A 15,835-nucleotide genomic window follows, 5' to 3' on the forward strand; every position below is an offset into this window, starting at 1 on the left:
GACTTTTAGGCACCAGGCAAAGACTTTTACCCAAGCATTTGGCTCTTAATTTGAGTCCTATTATGGGATGATGGTACCCTAGTCTGCACTGGTGTTCATCTTTTAGTAGGGTGGAATAAGACATGTCCTTTTCTACGATACTTGGATGAGCCCTTTTAATAATAATAATAATTTTTATTTATACCCCGCCCTTCCCACCAAGGCCGGGCTCAGAGCGGCTAACAACCAATAATAAAAACAAGTTGAATGAATACAACTTAAAAACAAGATTAAAATACAACATTAAAATATTGAAACATTAAAGTATTAAAATGCAGCCTCATCACAGGAGGAGAAAGGAAAAAGGAAAAAGAAAGAGGGGGAGGGAATCAAATTGGCTCCAAGCCAAAGGCCAGGCGGAAGAACTCTGTCTTACAGGCCCTGTGGAAAGAAATCAGATCCTGCAGGGCCCTGGTCTCACGAGGCAGAGCGTTAAACCAGGCCGGAGCCAGTGTTGAAAAGGCCCTGGCTCTGGTTGAAGCTAATCTAACTTCCTTAGGGCCCAGGACCTCTAGGGTGTTGCTGTTTATGGACCTTGAGGCTCTCCGTGGGGCATACCGGGAGAGGCAGTCCCGTAGGTACGAGGGTCCTAGGGCTGTGAAGGGCTTTGAAGGTCAAAACCAGCCAATAATGTTTTTTATATTTTTCCAATAGCGTTTAAAAAATTTAAATCGTGTAGGCTTTTACAACAGTGAGTTGCTTTGAGTCATTTTACGGCGTAAGTGACAAATAAAGGCAGCAAACAGTAACAACACAGAGGCTTTCAAACTTTCTCTGTGCTGCTGATGGGGTTGTGTTGGGGCTCAACAGGCCTGGCGACCCCCCCTGTAAACAGAGGGCAGCGTTCGCCTAACAAACCCCATCAGCAGAAGCCCTTTTCTCCTTCCCCCAATGCCGGCCCAAATTGGCTCTGGGGGATGACCGGGAGACCCTCAAAAGCATGGCAAGGGGCAGGATCTTTCCATCTTGCACAGGCAGAACGACTGGAAGAGTCCAAAACTGAATCCTACCCAAGATGTGCTCCTTAGAACAAAGAGCACTTAGAACACAGTGGGCAGGATGCAACTGAGCCACATCACTTGCAAAATGGGGTTTTGCACCCTCTCCCCCCTCCCACCAGGTGTACCCAAAATTGGCTCTGGGAGGTTTAGGAGAATCCCAGAACAGTGCACAGCAGGAGGAGGTGGTGACTGTTCCACCCAGCAAGCCAAAATGCTTGCATTACAGTGGTACCCCTGGTTACGTACTTAAATTCGTTCCGGAGGTCCGTTCTTAACCTGAAACTGTTCTTAACCTGAAGCACCACTTTAGCTAATGGGGCCTCCCACTGCCAACACGCCACTGGAGCACGATTTCTGTTCTCATCCTGAAGCAAAGTTCTTAACCCGAGGTACTATTTCTGGGTTAGCGGAGTCTCTAACCTGAAGTGTCTGTAACCTGAAGCGTATGTAACCTGAGGTACCACCAGTGGCGTAGCGTGGGGGTGCAGGGGGGGCCGGCCGCACCGGGCACAACATCTGGGGGTTAGGGTTAGGGGGCGCAAATCCACGGGTTAGGGGGCGCAAATTACTTGCCTTGCCCCGGGTGCAGACAACCCACGCTACGCCACTGGGTACCACTGTACTGTAATAGTGTGATGCTGAGTTCCTCCCCATGTTCCCAGAATCCTCTGCTGTCTGCAGGGTTACCTCCTCAAAGAGGTTGCTCTAGAAACAGTTTCTCCTTGACCACAGCCAGGCCTGTAGGGCCTCACCATTAGGATCTAATAGCATAAGCTGCCCAGAATGGCTGGGGAAACCCAACCAGGAGGGTGGGGTACAAATAATAATAATAATAATAATAATAATAATAATAATAATAATAATAATAATATATCATCTGACTGTCTTCTGCATTTTGGACAGGAAGTGGTGGCAAACTGCTTCAGGGACATTTGTCCATCATTGCTAATCTTTTCATTAAGAAAGCTCTGGCATATTTCCCACTAAACCTCTAGGCTCCTCTAGAGCACAGTATGGACAACATATGGGCTAAAAATGCACCTATGCTGAAACAGTACTCAAGACTGACCTTCTCCAGCAAATATCACATTTGACATTACCTATCGCTTTCTTCACACTGAGAAGATAGTCCTCTCTCATTTCATCGGAGAGGGCATAGATACTTTCGCTGAGCACTTTCAAATGTTGTGGCACGAGCGCCAAGACATGCTCCAGCCAGGAGTCCTCCATTGGGGCCACGTGTTCCGTATCTATCCCGTGGCGGATGTAATAGTAGTATTTCTGCAAAATCAGAACATCACAGGAGATTCAGACCAGAACATGCTATGAAAAAGCAAAGCTATTTCTGGCATTGATGGATGCACGAGTTCCCTCCCAAAATCCCACACACACACACACACACTTTAAACATATGTGAAACATATGTGAATGTGCTAACTACAATTAACCTGTATGTGCACGACTGCTTGGTATTTATTTGCACTAGGCTTTCCACTTCCCCTTGCTTTCTGTTCCAAACTTATAACCTCTAACACAGAGCCTGTGGAAGGGACTCCAACTCTCTAGCTCAGGCTTCCTCAATCTCAGCCCTCCGGATGTTTTGAGACTACAATTCCCATCATCCCTAACCACTGGTCCTGCTAGCTAGGGATCATGGGAGTTGTAGGCCAAAAACATCTGGAGGGCCGAGGTTGAGGAAGCCTGCTCTAGCTGCTGGAGATGTGACAGGGATAATGCTCCCCTAAAATATATGTTTGTACAACATCCTACACTGAATATTTTTGAGGAGAAGGAAAGAGAGACGATCTACAAGACTGTATGGAACAACCTTAAATTTGCATTAATTTAATTATACATCCAACACATGGAATCTAACAAAGGGACAATATGAATGGACTCTCTGGACTACAACAAAAAGATTGGTATTGATTAACTGGAAGAATAACAATACAGCTCCCTTTAATGATTGGATTGACAATACGTACAAACTCACTGCACATGAACAAGTTGTGTACAAATGTAGACTTGCCATGGACAAATTTAACAACATTTGAAATTAATTTTTATACATACCATATTAGGTTAAGGTCTGGTTAACTACAATAACAATTTTCCCCCTTTTGTGTAAAGTACACAATATCTTTTTGTTGTTGTTGTTGTTCTGTTTTGTTTTCTACACGGGCACCATTTCTTGTTCCTTCTTTTTGAGTTCTATCCCACTCTTTTTGTGTCTTCCCGCTGTGGTGGGACGGTAAACGGCGTTTCCATGCACTCTGGCACTCGTCACAGTGTCCCATTGCACCAATAGTGGTTTAGTCATTCGGGCCACATGACCCGGAAAGCTGTTTGTGGACAAACGCCGGCTCCCTCATCCTGAAAGCGAGACGAGCGCCGCAACCCTATAGTCCGCTTTGACTGGACTTTACCGTCCAGGGGTCCTCTACCTTTACCTTTTACCTTACTCTGTGCACTTGTAATTTTGTGCTTTTTATTTTTCAATAAAGAATATAAAATAAAACCAAAAAAAACACCAGCAGCCCCAGCCAGCATGGCTGAAAGTTTGGAACAATGGGAGTTTGCCCATCCACAAGCCACATGGAGGGGCCACAGGCTCCTTATTCCCCTTCTGAAGTCACTGAAATCCCCCAAGGAGGGTCATCAGCATGCCTCTGGTGACATTGCAAAAAACAATTCTCAGACGCCTTTTGAAACTACCCTCCTGTGTAAGCAACTCTGCTATTTGTTTAGACAGGATCACACTTCAAAACGACCTTGACAGATTAGAGAACTGGGCCAAAACAAACAAGATGAATTTTAACAGGGAGAAATGTAAAGTATTGCACTTGGGCAAAAAAAATGAGAGGCACAAATACAAGATGGGTGACACCTGGCTTGAGAGCAGTACATGTGAAAAGGATCTAGGAGTCTTGGTTGACCACAAACTTGACATGAGCCAACAGTGTGACGCGGCAGCTAAAAAAGCCAATGCAATTCTGGGCTGCATCAATAGGAGTATAGCATCTAGATCAAGGGAAGTAATAGTGCCACTGTATTCTGCTCTGGTCAGACCTCACCTGGAGTACTGTGTCCAGTTCTGGGCACCACAATTCAAGAAGGACACTGACAAACTGGAACGTGTCCAGAGGAGGGCAACCAAAATGGTCAAAGGCCTGGAAACGATGCCTTATGAGGAACGGCTAAGGGAGCTGGGCATGTTTAGCCTGGAGAAGAGGAGGTTAAGGGGTGATATGATAGCCATGTTCAAATATATAAAAGGATGTCAGATAGAGGAGGGAGAAAGGTTGTTTTCTGCTGCTCCAGAGAAGCAGACATGGAGCAATGGATCCAAACTACAAGAAAGAAGATTCCACCTAAACATTAGGAAGAACTTCCTGACAGTAAGAGCTGTTCGACAGTGGAATTTGCTGCCAAGGAGTGTGGTGGAGTCTCCTCCTTTGGAGGTCTTTAAGCAGAGGCTTGACAACCATATGTCAGGAGTGCTCTGATGGTGTTTCCTGCTTGGCAGGGGGTTGGACTCGATGGCCCTTGTGGTCTCTTCCAACTCTATGATTCTATGATTCTATGATTCTATGATTCTACTTAAGACCCCCTCCTTAGAGATCCTGATGTGGAGACATGCCTTTAATTACTGGCTGTCTCTCTGGCATAAATTGCCCAATTACCATCTTATTCAGTGTCTTTGGAGAGATGAATTCACCAGCCCATGGGGAACAAAAATCCATTCCAAACTGTTGACTTATAGAATCTCTCCTTCCGATATACTAAACTTAGATCTAATTACAGCAAAAAAGGTCATCAAACAAAGATTGGAGGAGGTTGACCTGCAACAAAATCTTACTACAGGTGGTGGTACATGTTCCCCGATAAATCAGGGCATTACACTTATGTCCCAGATACCTCGATATCTGTCTACCTTATCGGTTGCGTCGCGTAGATTCGCTTTTGTTAGAGCCAGATTTAATGTGTTCCCCTCAAATGTGCTGAACAATAGATTTTCTAACGGATCATCAGCAGTGTATGAGTGGACGCCGTTCACCTGAGCCTCTTACCACCTTGCCCTGCCCCATCCCTGCCACAACTGGGAGCGGCAACATTGATGAGAGAGCACCACTGGCTCTCTGGCCCCCAGCATCACTGCTGCAGTCCTAATGTTTCAATCCTGCTTCCCCTCCCCTTGATAAACACTCAAATCAAAGAGTCATTGTCTTGTTTACCAAAATGTCTTTTTCTATGCCCTCTGTTGCCCCAGGTTTTGCTTCTTCTATGGAAAGCTGCTGCTCCTCAGTAAGGTCCGGCTGCCTAACGAAAACAAACACGACAATTCGATCACAATGGTTTTCAAACTCCGGTTGGCAAATTACCGTATTTTTTGCTCCATAACACTCACTTTTTTCCTCCTAGAAAGTAAAGGGAAATGTCTGTGCGTGTTATGGAGGGAATGCCTACGGGTGGCGGGGGGGATCTGCTGCAGTCGTGAGCAGAGGATCCATGGTTCCCCTTCCTTCCCTCCTCCGTGGGTCGCTTTGAAACAGCAAAGCGGGAGAAGAGCCACTGAGTGGGGAGAAGAGAGGGACAGAGAGCCTGGTTACAAAGCACGGATCCACATAGATCCTCAGGATTTTTGCACTGGGTCACCCCAAATTCACCATCAGATCACATAGCATGTCCATGGCTACAGCTTGCACAAAAAAAATCACGCACCCACTGTTGCCTGGGGCCGCAGTGGTGCAAAAACGTGGTTACAAAGCATGGATCCACATGGATCCTCATGATTTTTGCACTGGGCTACCCCAAACTCACTGTCAGATCACATGTCTGTGGCCACCAGCATGAACCACAAAATTCATACATCCACTGTTTCGTTTAGAATCTTTTTTCTTCTTTTCCTCCTCTAAAAACTATGTGCGTGTTATGGTCGGGTGCGTGTTATCGAGCGAAAAATACGGTAGTCCTGATCTCAGTTAAGTCAGAAGCAAGGGGATTTGCTTAGCCTGCTGCTGCTGCTGGGCAGGAAGGTCTGTTTTTTCCCGACTTTCTCCAAACTGACCTTTTTTCTTTTGGTGGTCATCCTTTTTTAAAAAATAAATAAGTAAATGTATACTTGCACATTCAAAAAGAGGAAAGAACTTTTCTAAAAAAAAATAAGATTACACAGAAGCTCACATGATGATGTTAACAAGAGCACTTCTGAAATTTTCCCGGTCCTTTTTGCCACCAGGTTTAGCTTTAGAAGTCGACGGTCCGGCACCCAAATCACTGGCTGGAGGAGGTTCCTGCGCTTTTCGCTTCTGAGCCCTCTGAGCCAGATATTCTCCTAGGGGAGGAAAGGAAGATATTGTGTGGTACCAGCTCAAATCCACATAGAATTGTGGAGTTGGAAGGGATAGCTCAGTCTGTAGGGAATGAGACTCTTAATCTCAGGGCTGCGGGTTCAAGTCCTGTGTTGGGCAAAAGATTCCCGCATTGCTTAACTAGATGACCCTCGTGGTCCCTTCCAACTATATGATCCTATGATACAAGAAGCACCTCCCTTTCTTAGCTATGAAGGGATCATCTGATCCAACCCCCTGCAATATGCAGCTGTCCCAAACAGGGATCGAACCTGCAACCTTGGCGTTATCAGCACCACGCTCTAACCAACTGAGCTACCCAGCGTGTGACACCAAAGCTCTGCAGTATCAGCTCCTGCCTCTCCCAAAAGAGAGTTAAGAGCCTCTTGCCGATCAGAAGGTCGGTGGTTCGAATCCCCATGATGGGGGGGGGGAGCTCCCGTTGCTCGGTCCCTGCTCCTGCCCACCTAGTTCGAAAGCATGTCAAGTGCAAGTAGATAAATAGGTACCACTCCAGTGGGTAGGTAAACAGCGTTTCCGTGCGCTGCTTTGGTTCACCAGAAGCGGCTTAGTCATGCTGGCCACATGACCCGGAAGCTGTACGCCGGCTCCCTCGGCCAATAAAGCGAGATAAGCGCTGCAACCCCAGAGTCGTCCGCAACTGGACCTAATGCCAGGGGTCCCTTCACCTTTTACCTTTATATTAGGGCTGGTTCACACGTGTATTTTCATTGCCTGGTGGCTGTAGCTCCGAGTAACCACCAAAATGCAGGATTGGGCCATCACAAACCTATCACCCCAGACAACCCTTTCTAATCACCTCGTCGTACTTCAAATACAATACCTTTATACTAGGTCTGTTGATATGCCACAGCCAGTCACAAGGGATGGATGCATCTGGGGAAAGAAGCCCTTACTTGTGCAATGTGTTTTAATTCATTAATTGAGCTACCTTTTGCTGGAAAAGATATCAACTTATGTTGAGATAGTGTCAGGGACCGTGCTGAGGAGGGCTGCACTGAGGAAGAATGGTGGGAGCCACCCCCTCCCCCTGATCCTGAATCTTCCCAGGAGCAGGAGGACAGTATAGATTTGGAACAGCGGTTTGCAGAGGGATATAGTTCAGAAGGCAGAAGCTGGGAAATACCAAATAGGGAACAGCTGGGAGAAGAAACACTGGGAGAGAGAGAGTTAACAGATTCACAATCTCTGGACAGCATTCCTCCGCTCTCCCCAAGGTCAAGAAGAGCTCAGAAAGTGTCAGAACAGAAAGCACAGAGGGGACAAGCTCAGATTACAAGACGTAGGGGGGACGTGGATTAATAGGGATGGAAGAGGGTGTAATCCTTAACTGAGAGCACCGCCATTTCTGGGAGATGTGTTCTTTGTTCCCTCACTGTGATTATTAAAGTTTCTAACAGGCGTGCCTGGCGTGCTCTGGTGCATGGGGTCACGAAGAGTCGGACACGACTAAACAACTAAACAACAACAACAACTAGTAAGAAGACTCTTTTTCCTTTGTTCTGCTTATCTACTGCCAGGTGGGGAGGAAGTCAATTCCCTGAAGCCTGACAGCTAGTTCATATATCGTGTGCATATATCAAGTGTGTCCTACATGCAGTCATTTCACAAGCTAGCAGGGTTTACACTGAGGTTGATTCAGTTTTCATAAACTAAAAGAGAAATGCAAAAATACAATCCAGTAAATGATCGATAGAACACCCACATATCTTCCAGGTTATTACAATGGGCAAAAAACAATGCATGCCTAGTGATATAACCATTTTCATCTGTACACAAGCATCCAGCTTTATGCTTACCAGGTGACACCTCGTTTCTTATCATAAACTCCTCTGGAACATGCGTCTCTTCCTCTCCCCGCAGGTGGAACGAAGGGGGATTCTGATGCCATATCGGCTTACAGTTTATCTGAAACATTTAATTTCTCATTTGTAGAAAGATGCCAGCAACTATAGCCTGACCGTCCTTAATGCCATTTGTAAGCCGTTTCAAAGAAATTAATTCAACGATATCAGTAAGCAGGCAAATGAAAAATAAAAATTTGCAAATCAGATTTGCAAACATGCGACTAATTCAATTGTCTGGATGACCACTCCATTTTGGAAAGGGGTGTGCTTTCAGATACGCACTTGCCTTGTCAAACAATACAGGAAAGGATGCACAGATCTCTCTTGCTGGATGTGTGGATCTCTTTCCCGATCTAGGAATCAGTTTATGGTTACAGTAAGGGATCTGTACTCCTGAAATTGCTGTCCAGCAACTACAACCCTGTATTTGATGTTGCTGCCCAGGGAAGGGACAATTCCAGCACATGCAAATATCTGCCTTGTGTAGACAAAGGCAGCACTCAGTGCCACTGAGAGCTAGTGTGGTGTAGTGGTTAAGAGCGGTAGTCTCGTAATCTGGGGAACCGGGTTCGATTCCCCGTTCCTCCACATGCAGCTGCTGGGTGACCTTGGGCCAGTCACACTTCTTTGAAGTCTCTCAGCCCCACTCACCTCACAGAGTGTTTGTTGTGGGGGAGGAAGGGAAAGGAGAATGTTAGCCGCTTTGAGACTCCTGAAGGGGAGTGAAAGGCGGGATATCAAATCCAAACTCTTCTTCTTCTACTACTACTACTCACAGATCTACTACGTGAGTGGTGATCCATGCACAGGCAGCCATACACACAGAAGCAAGGCAGTTGCAGCCCCTGAACTTCCTTTCTAATAGATGTGAATGGTACCTTGCTATCTTTCAATGGAAATGAAAGCCAAAACCATTATGAGTGGTTATGCCATGTATTTCACTACGGGGACGCATGGGTTTTGCTGCTCATGGCTGTATCTGGATCAAAGGCACTGCCACAACCTTCAGCAGAATCAGGGCATTCATAAAGCTCACTGGGAGGATTTGGGCCTGCCAGCATCTTTCTCAGACTAGCCGACCTCAAAGGGATGCTGTAAAGATAAAAGGGAGGGGGGCTATGTATACTGCCTTGAGCTCCTTGGGAGAAGGGGAGGGTATAAATGCAATAAACGGAGAAACTTTTCAAGATATATGCTTGTATGCATTTGCTATTCACCAGAATTTTCTCTCCAAAGGCATGCTTAAAAATGTTTAGCAAAGCAAAAATTACCTTATCCACCAGTGGTAAGAATTTTGCTATAGGCTTCTCCAATTTCCCTTTGTTGGGTGGCTTGGGCTGCAAGGTAGTGAAAACAGTAGGCAAAATAAGACACGTATACTTTTAATATGAAGCTTTAAAAACGTTTTTACAGCTGCAGTCCTAATCGCATTTACAAGGAGCAAGCCCTGTACAGGACTGCAGGGCTTGATTCCGAATAAACACGCCTAAGCTTAGGCTCTTGCTCGTTTATTGCAGTACACTGTCATCTTTTTTTCTCAGCATTCAACAGCTACACGCACACCAGTATATATTTCTCCCATTAACGTTAGCAGAGCATTTGAAATAAACACATTCAAATGAAGGATGGAAGTGCTGCTGCTGCATCAGTTTCACTAAAACGAATGAGCTTGCACAAGAACTGTGGCTGCATCCATTTCGCTCCACTGAAAATGCCCCACAGTCTAAGAGGCAACGGCTCACTCCTGAGTACTCCCAGGACCCAGGTGGCACTGTGTCTAAATTACTGACCGACTCTGGGGTTGCGGCGCTCATCTCGCTTTACTGGCCGAGGGAGCTGGCGTACAGCTTCCGAGTCATGTGGCCAGCATGACTAAGCCGCTTCTGGTGAACCAGGGCAGCGCATGGAAACGCCGTTTACCTTCCCGGCTATTCATCTACTTACACTTTGACATGCTTTTGAACTGCTAGGTTGGCAGGAGCAGGGACAGAGCAACGGGAGCTCACCCCGCCACGGGGATTCGAACCACCGACCTTCTGATTGGCAAGTCCTAGGCTCTGTGGTTTAACACACAGCGCCACCCGCGTCCCTTGAGACTCCTTAGGGTAGTGATAAAGCGGGATATCAAATCCAAACCTCCTCCTCCTCCTCCTTCTTCTTTGCCCCAGCTCCTGCCAACCTAGCAGTTCAAAAGCACGCCAGTGCAAGTAGATAAATAGGTACCACTGCAGCGGGAAGGTAAACGACGTTCCCATGTGCTATGGCACTCATCATGGTGTTTTGTTGCACCAGAAGCGGTTTAGTCATGCTGGCCACATGACCCAGAAACCTGTCTGTGGACAAACGCCGGCTCCCTCATCCTGAAAGCAAGATGAGCGCCGCAACCCCATAGTCGCCTTTGACTGGACAGGGATCCTTTATTCCCTGATTGTTAGGAGCTACAAATTCACCTTTCTCTGGATTTTGAGCTAACCAACTGAAAGACAACCCAGTCAACAAATCAAACCATTATCTCTCAAACTGTTTCACAGACACATCTCCTGGAATCAAAGAGGAACATTTCCAAAAAGGTGTAATGGGTGCATTTCAAAAACAATGCAACACATACCCAAAGCTGCCACCACCACAATGCACAGGGATGCATGCTTGATGTGAACTGGTTTTCCCATTCAGTTCAGTGGAACAGAATTCCATTGCACTGTGCAGCCTTGCACTGGCAGAATACTTTAGCTGGATACCACCCACAGAAATTAAGCCTCTGAAGTTTTCACATCATTTAATCTCCATAGCTATATATATATATAAAAAAAACTTTACCTACTAAATATTTACACCATGGGGTGATGTTTGCAGGCACCAGAGCAGCATCACTGGACTGGAGCAGAAAATTGTTATAGAAATACCAAATGCATTATTGGAGCTTCCAACAGCTTTGTTCCCTCAAGGTATAACCTATTCTATACAGTGGTACCTTGGTTCTCAAACGCCTTGGTTCCCAAATGCCGAAAATCCAGAAGTAAGTGTTCTGCCAACAAAGGTCCGTATAGTTAAAGCCATGGTTTTCCCAGTAGTGATGTATGGAAGTGAGAGCTGGAACATAAAGAAGGCTGATCGCCGAAGAATTGATGCTTTTGAGTTGTGGTGCTGGAGGAGACACTTGAGAGTCCCATGGACTGCAAGAAGCTCAAACTCTCCATTCTGAAGGAAATCAGCCCTGAGTGCTCCCTGGAAGGACAGATCCTGAAGCTGAGGCTCCAAGACTTTGGCCACCTCATGAGAAGAGAAGACTCCCTGCAAAAGACCCTGATGTTGGGAAAGATGGAGGCCACAAGGAGAAGGGGACGACAGAGGCCGAGATGGTGGGACAGTGTTCTCGAAGCTACCAGCATGAGTTTGACCAAACTGCGGGAGGCAGTGGAAGACAGGAGTGCCTGGCGTGCTCTGGTCCATAGGGTCACGAAGAGTCGGACATGACTAAACGACTAAACAACAAAAGTGTTCTGGTTTCCAAACGTTTTCTGGAAGCCAAACATTCGATGCGGCTGTTGGCTATTCTTTCTGGGGCAACTGCACCAATCAGAAGCCACACCTTGGTTTTCAAACATTTTGGAAGTCAAAGGGACTTCTGGAATGGATTAAGTTTGGCGCATTTGTTTTTGCTCTTTATTTTGCGTTTTTGTTTTTGAGGCTTTTCTGGTTAATTTGTTGTTGTGACTGTGTGGAACCCAGTTCAGCTACTGACTGTGTCACTGTGGAAATGGATAAAAGCCCCCCATCCAAACAATGACTATCATCAGTGTATGTAAGAAAAAATAATAATTTTATTTATTATCATCTACAATACTGTCTTATTTATTTTATAGTACAGTACATTGATTATTGCTTTCATTTTGTGGATCAATGGTCTCATTAGATAGTAAAATTCATGGTAAATTAGGGATTATTTTTAAAAGTCTGGAACGGATTAATTCGTTTTGCATTACTTTCTGTGGGAAAGCGCGCCTTGGTTTTGGAACGCTTTGGTTTTGGAATGGACCTCCAGAACGGATTAAGTTTGAGAACCAAGGTAGCACTGTATTCTATATTTATGCAATCCATGATTTTGGAAGAAATTGTGAGCCAAAGTTTCCTAACTCTGCCCTACCTACCTACCTATTTATTTATTTATTTTTGCAAAAGAATCTGCTGCCTCTCTTATTGGAAATGCTTCTAGGGGAAAAAGCGCTGCCACTTTAAGATGTTGTGAGAACACCAGCTCCCCCCCCCAAAAAAAAGAAAAATACAAACTGTCTGCTTAAGTTTATTTTTCAAAAACTAATTTAAAAATTATATGAACAGCTGCAAGGAGGATTACATCCCTTTTAAATGCCTGACTTTGAAGAGCTTGGGCTGCATTTTTGTTTTCCTAGAGGATGTCATCCTGCAATCAACTTTCCGCTAATGAGATGAATATATTAAAGTCTCCTTCAACAAATATGGCTACACCACCTGCTCCTTCCTCAAACGGCACGGATGTTTAAGTAAATGTCAGGAAGGGAGGGGGGGGGAAGGCATTTCAAAAAAAAGAAAGCTTATGCCGTCTATTTGCTTTATACTAAATAGCAAAAAAAAAAAAGAGAGAGAGAGAGAGTTCCATCAACTTCAGGGGAAAAAACACACAACCTCCTATTCTAGAGTAACAGTAAGTGGCAAGCCTTACTTGTTTAAATAAATTTATGTAACCAAGCTAGTGAAAGAACGCCCCCTACTGCTGAAAACAATGATGCGCAGATATTTTTGTCCACTGGTCCACCACACTGAGAGGTCTTGTGCAAAATCATTTCTCTTATCATCTCTCCTTATTTGATTTCTGCGTACATCAGATGTTAATTCCTGACCAACTAATCTCTCTGCCTTACCTTGAGAAACATGTACGGTATACACGGTGCATGGTTATTATCTCAGTAGGTCTACAATTTACTTCAAGGTGACATGATCTGGCATAGTCCCAAGATGTTTCAATTTGCTACCTGTCATTCATCCCCACATTAACAACAATTGAAACAGATTACAGTCACAGGACTATTGACCAGGAATTATAAATAGTCTGGAATCTACAGTTTAATAAATCTGTGGCTAAGACTGAGTTCTACAACTGACTTTTTAAAACGACTCTTTAAAAATCTGCTTTTGCTTTTTTTTAATAAAGGAGCCTGATTGGGATACGTGTTAATATTAGTGCAGCCTCTTTGCACTTTTGTAGACCAAAATGCCTCATGTTCTGAAGAGTTTAAATTTTTGCCTGACCATTTCACCACCCATTGCTAATGACTCTCTCTTCACCTCCAAGCAAGAGTTTCTTGGTAGCTCTGCCAACCTGAGAAATTAGAGGAATGGCAGCTTAAGAGGGCCTTCTCTGTAGCAGCCCCTAAATTCTCCTGCAACGTCTGTCATGTGTCAAAAACGCACCTCTTTGCCCCTGGCCTTTTGACGGTTAAGGTACTGGGACTCACCCCTTCTGTTTTGGTTACTCTACACTGTGCTGCTTTTGCTTGGAATTGTTTTCCTTGTTTTCCCTGGTATATTCCAGACCTCAGGAAGCCCAAATAATATACTTATTAAACGACGAAGACTCAAGTAGATCCCTTGCAGTCGCTAGATACCCGATTAATGTCTTATTTCATAAGAGGAGAAATGGATCACTGTATGACTCTGACAGCTTAGCCAAACTTAAGAACCATCAATAAGTGCCAGAACTAAGACGCATATCCCCGAGGGATTTGAATTACGGTTGACATAGAGGGAGCTTATTGTATATAGTGTTTACTTAATTGAAGTAAAATTGGTTTTATATGGGTGTTTTAACTTGGAACTGTTTAAATTGTTTGTTTATGGATAAATCTTGATGTGTTGTTTTAGATATGGGCCAATGGCCGTAATAAATCAAATCAATCAATCAATCAATCCCTGGTATATTTAAACTGATTCACTCCTTTTGGATTGCATGATTTGATTGCATGCAACCTGTCCTGGGACTTAACAGTGAAGGGTGAGTAAGAAATCACTTGAATGAATGAATAAATAAGACCCCGCACCAAGCCAAGCATAGCCCACCCCACCCCACCCCCTCTACATATTGTGGTCTGCCTGCTGTACACTGCCCTTCATCCATAGATCTCAGGGCGGTTAACAGCATAAAAATGCAAGATAAAAACACATATGAGCATACTAAATAATAATATCAGTGACCTGCAAACCACAGAGCCTAGGGCTTGCTGATCGGAAGGTTGGCGGTTCGAATTCCCGCGACGGGGTGAGCTCTCGTTGTTCGGTCCCTGCTCCTGCCCACCTAGCAGTTCGGAAGCACACCAGTGCAAGTAGATAAATAGGTACCGCTCCAGCGGGAAGTTAAACGGTGCTTCCGTGTGCTGCTCTGGTTTGCCAGAAGCGGCTTAGTCATGCTGGCCACATGAACTGGAAAAACTGTCTGCAGAAAACGTTGACTCCCTCGGCCAGTAAAGCGAGATGAGTGCCGCAACCCCAGAGTCGTTCATGACTGGACTTAACTGTCAGGGGTCCTTTACCTTTAATATAGACCCTCCAAGTGTCCCTATTTTCCAGTCCCGGATTCATTTATTTAATTTATTTATTGAGCTTATATACCGCCCTATACCCGGAGGTTCTCAGGGCGGTTCGCAGAACAAAATCAAAATACAAAACCACAAAATAAACAATCAAAATTTAAAAAAAACAAGAACAGCCCGATAACACACACACACACATTTACAGAAGCCGTCCCAATTTCTGATTTGATCCTGGAATGTCCTGCTTTTCCTTATTTCCCTATTTTCATCGGAGTAATGTCGGGTGCTTTTGCTCAGAACGGAAGGGAATGAATTTGCCTGGGAGAAGTGAGCAGGGCACGGGGAGAAAAGCTAGTTGCGAAGTTCAAGAGAAACACCGAAAAGCAACCAAGTTTTACAAAACTTTTAAATGACAAGCGGTGCCTCCTTTTTTGTGGCTCTTGGAGATCACGCGCGAGCAGTGATCCTGCTAGCCAGGATCGACATTGGAAGCACTTCTAAGAGGGGGTTTCCATGTGATTTTGGGGGGGAGGCGAAGCAGCACTGGGGGGGGGGAAAGAGGGAAAGCTGAATTGTAATTAAAAAACACACAAACAATCACACACAAAATACTTTTCCATCCCTCACCTGCTCGCTACTCATGGCTGGGTAGCCAGCTGCTTGCCCCTACGCTGAATACAACGGGAGTGGGTGTTTTTTGGGGGGGGCTGCAGGGGCGCCTCCCGCTCATCCGCGCGTCTCCCTGCTCGCGATTCCCCTGCGGGGATGTTGTGCTGAGCAGGGAAACCCCGTCGCCTAGCAACGCCTCCGACTCCAACCGCGCTTTCCCCCCTTTCTTTCCTTCGCGAGCGAATGAGAGAGCGGAATCTCAACATTCCAGTCGCCGAAGCAGCGAACCCGAAGTTCCCATTGGCTCAGAGGGAGAGAGAGGCGTGTCCCCCCGAGTGAAAGTTCTGCGAAGACAAAGAGCTGCCCCGCTTTTGCTTTTGTAAAAACAACCACCGCGAGTTGGA

The 15,835-nt window shown here is 45.4% G+C and overlaps 1 protein-coding gene across 1 annotated transcript in view; it reads right to left on the reverse strand.

Annotated features, from left to right (window-relative positions):
• Positions 1-15,589, reverse strand: part of DNAH7 (dynein axonemal heavy chain 7) — a 191,652-nt gene extending 176,063 nt beyond the window's left edge. Inside the window, exons 1-6 of the mRNA XM_082219677.1 lie at positions 15,450-15,589; positions 9,531-9,596; positions 8,212-8,320; positions 6,225-6,375; positions 5,276-5,360; positions 2,141-2,321 (exon numbers count right to left, since the gene is read on the reverse strand). Coding sequence (XP_082075803.1) covers positions 2,141-2,321; positions 5,276-5,360; positions 6,225-6,375; positions 8,212-8,320; positions 9,531-9,596; positions 15,450-15,464 — 607 coding nt within the window. The 5' untranslated portion in view covers positions 15,465-15,589. The remainder of the gene's footprint in view (positions 1-2,140; positions 2,322-5,275; positions 5,361-6,224; positions 6,376-8,211; positions 8,321-9,530; positions 9,597-15,449) is intronic.
• Positions 15,590-15,835: the final 246 nt, after the last annotated feature.

Source organism: Podarcis vaucheri, assembly GCF_965113315.1.
Source record: "Podarcis vaucheri genome assembly, chromosome: 1".
Lineage (NCBI taxonomy): Eukaryota > Metazoa > Chordata > Lepidosauria > Squamata > Lacertidae > Podarcis > Podarcis vaucheri.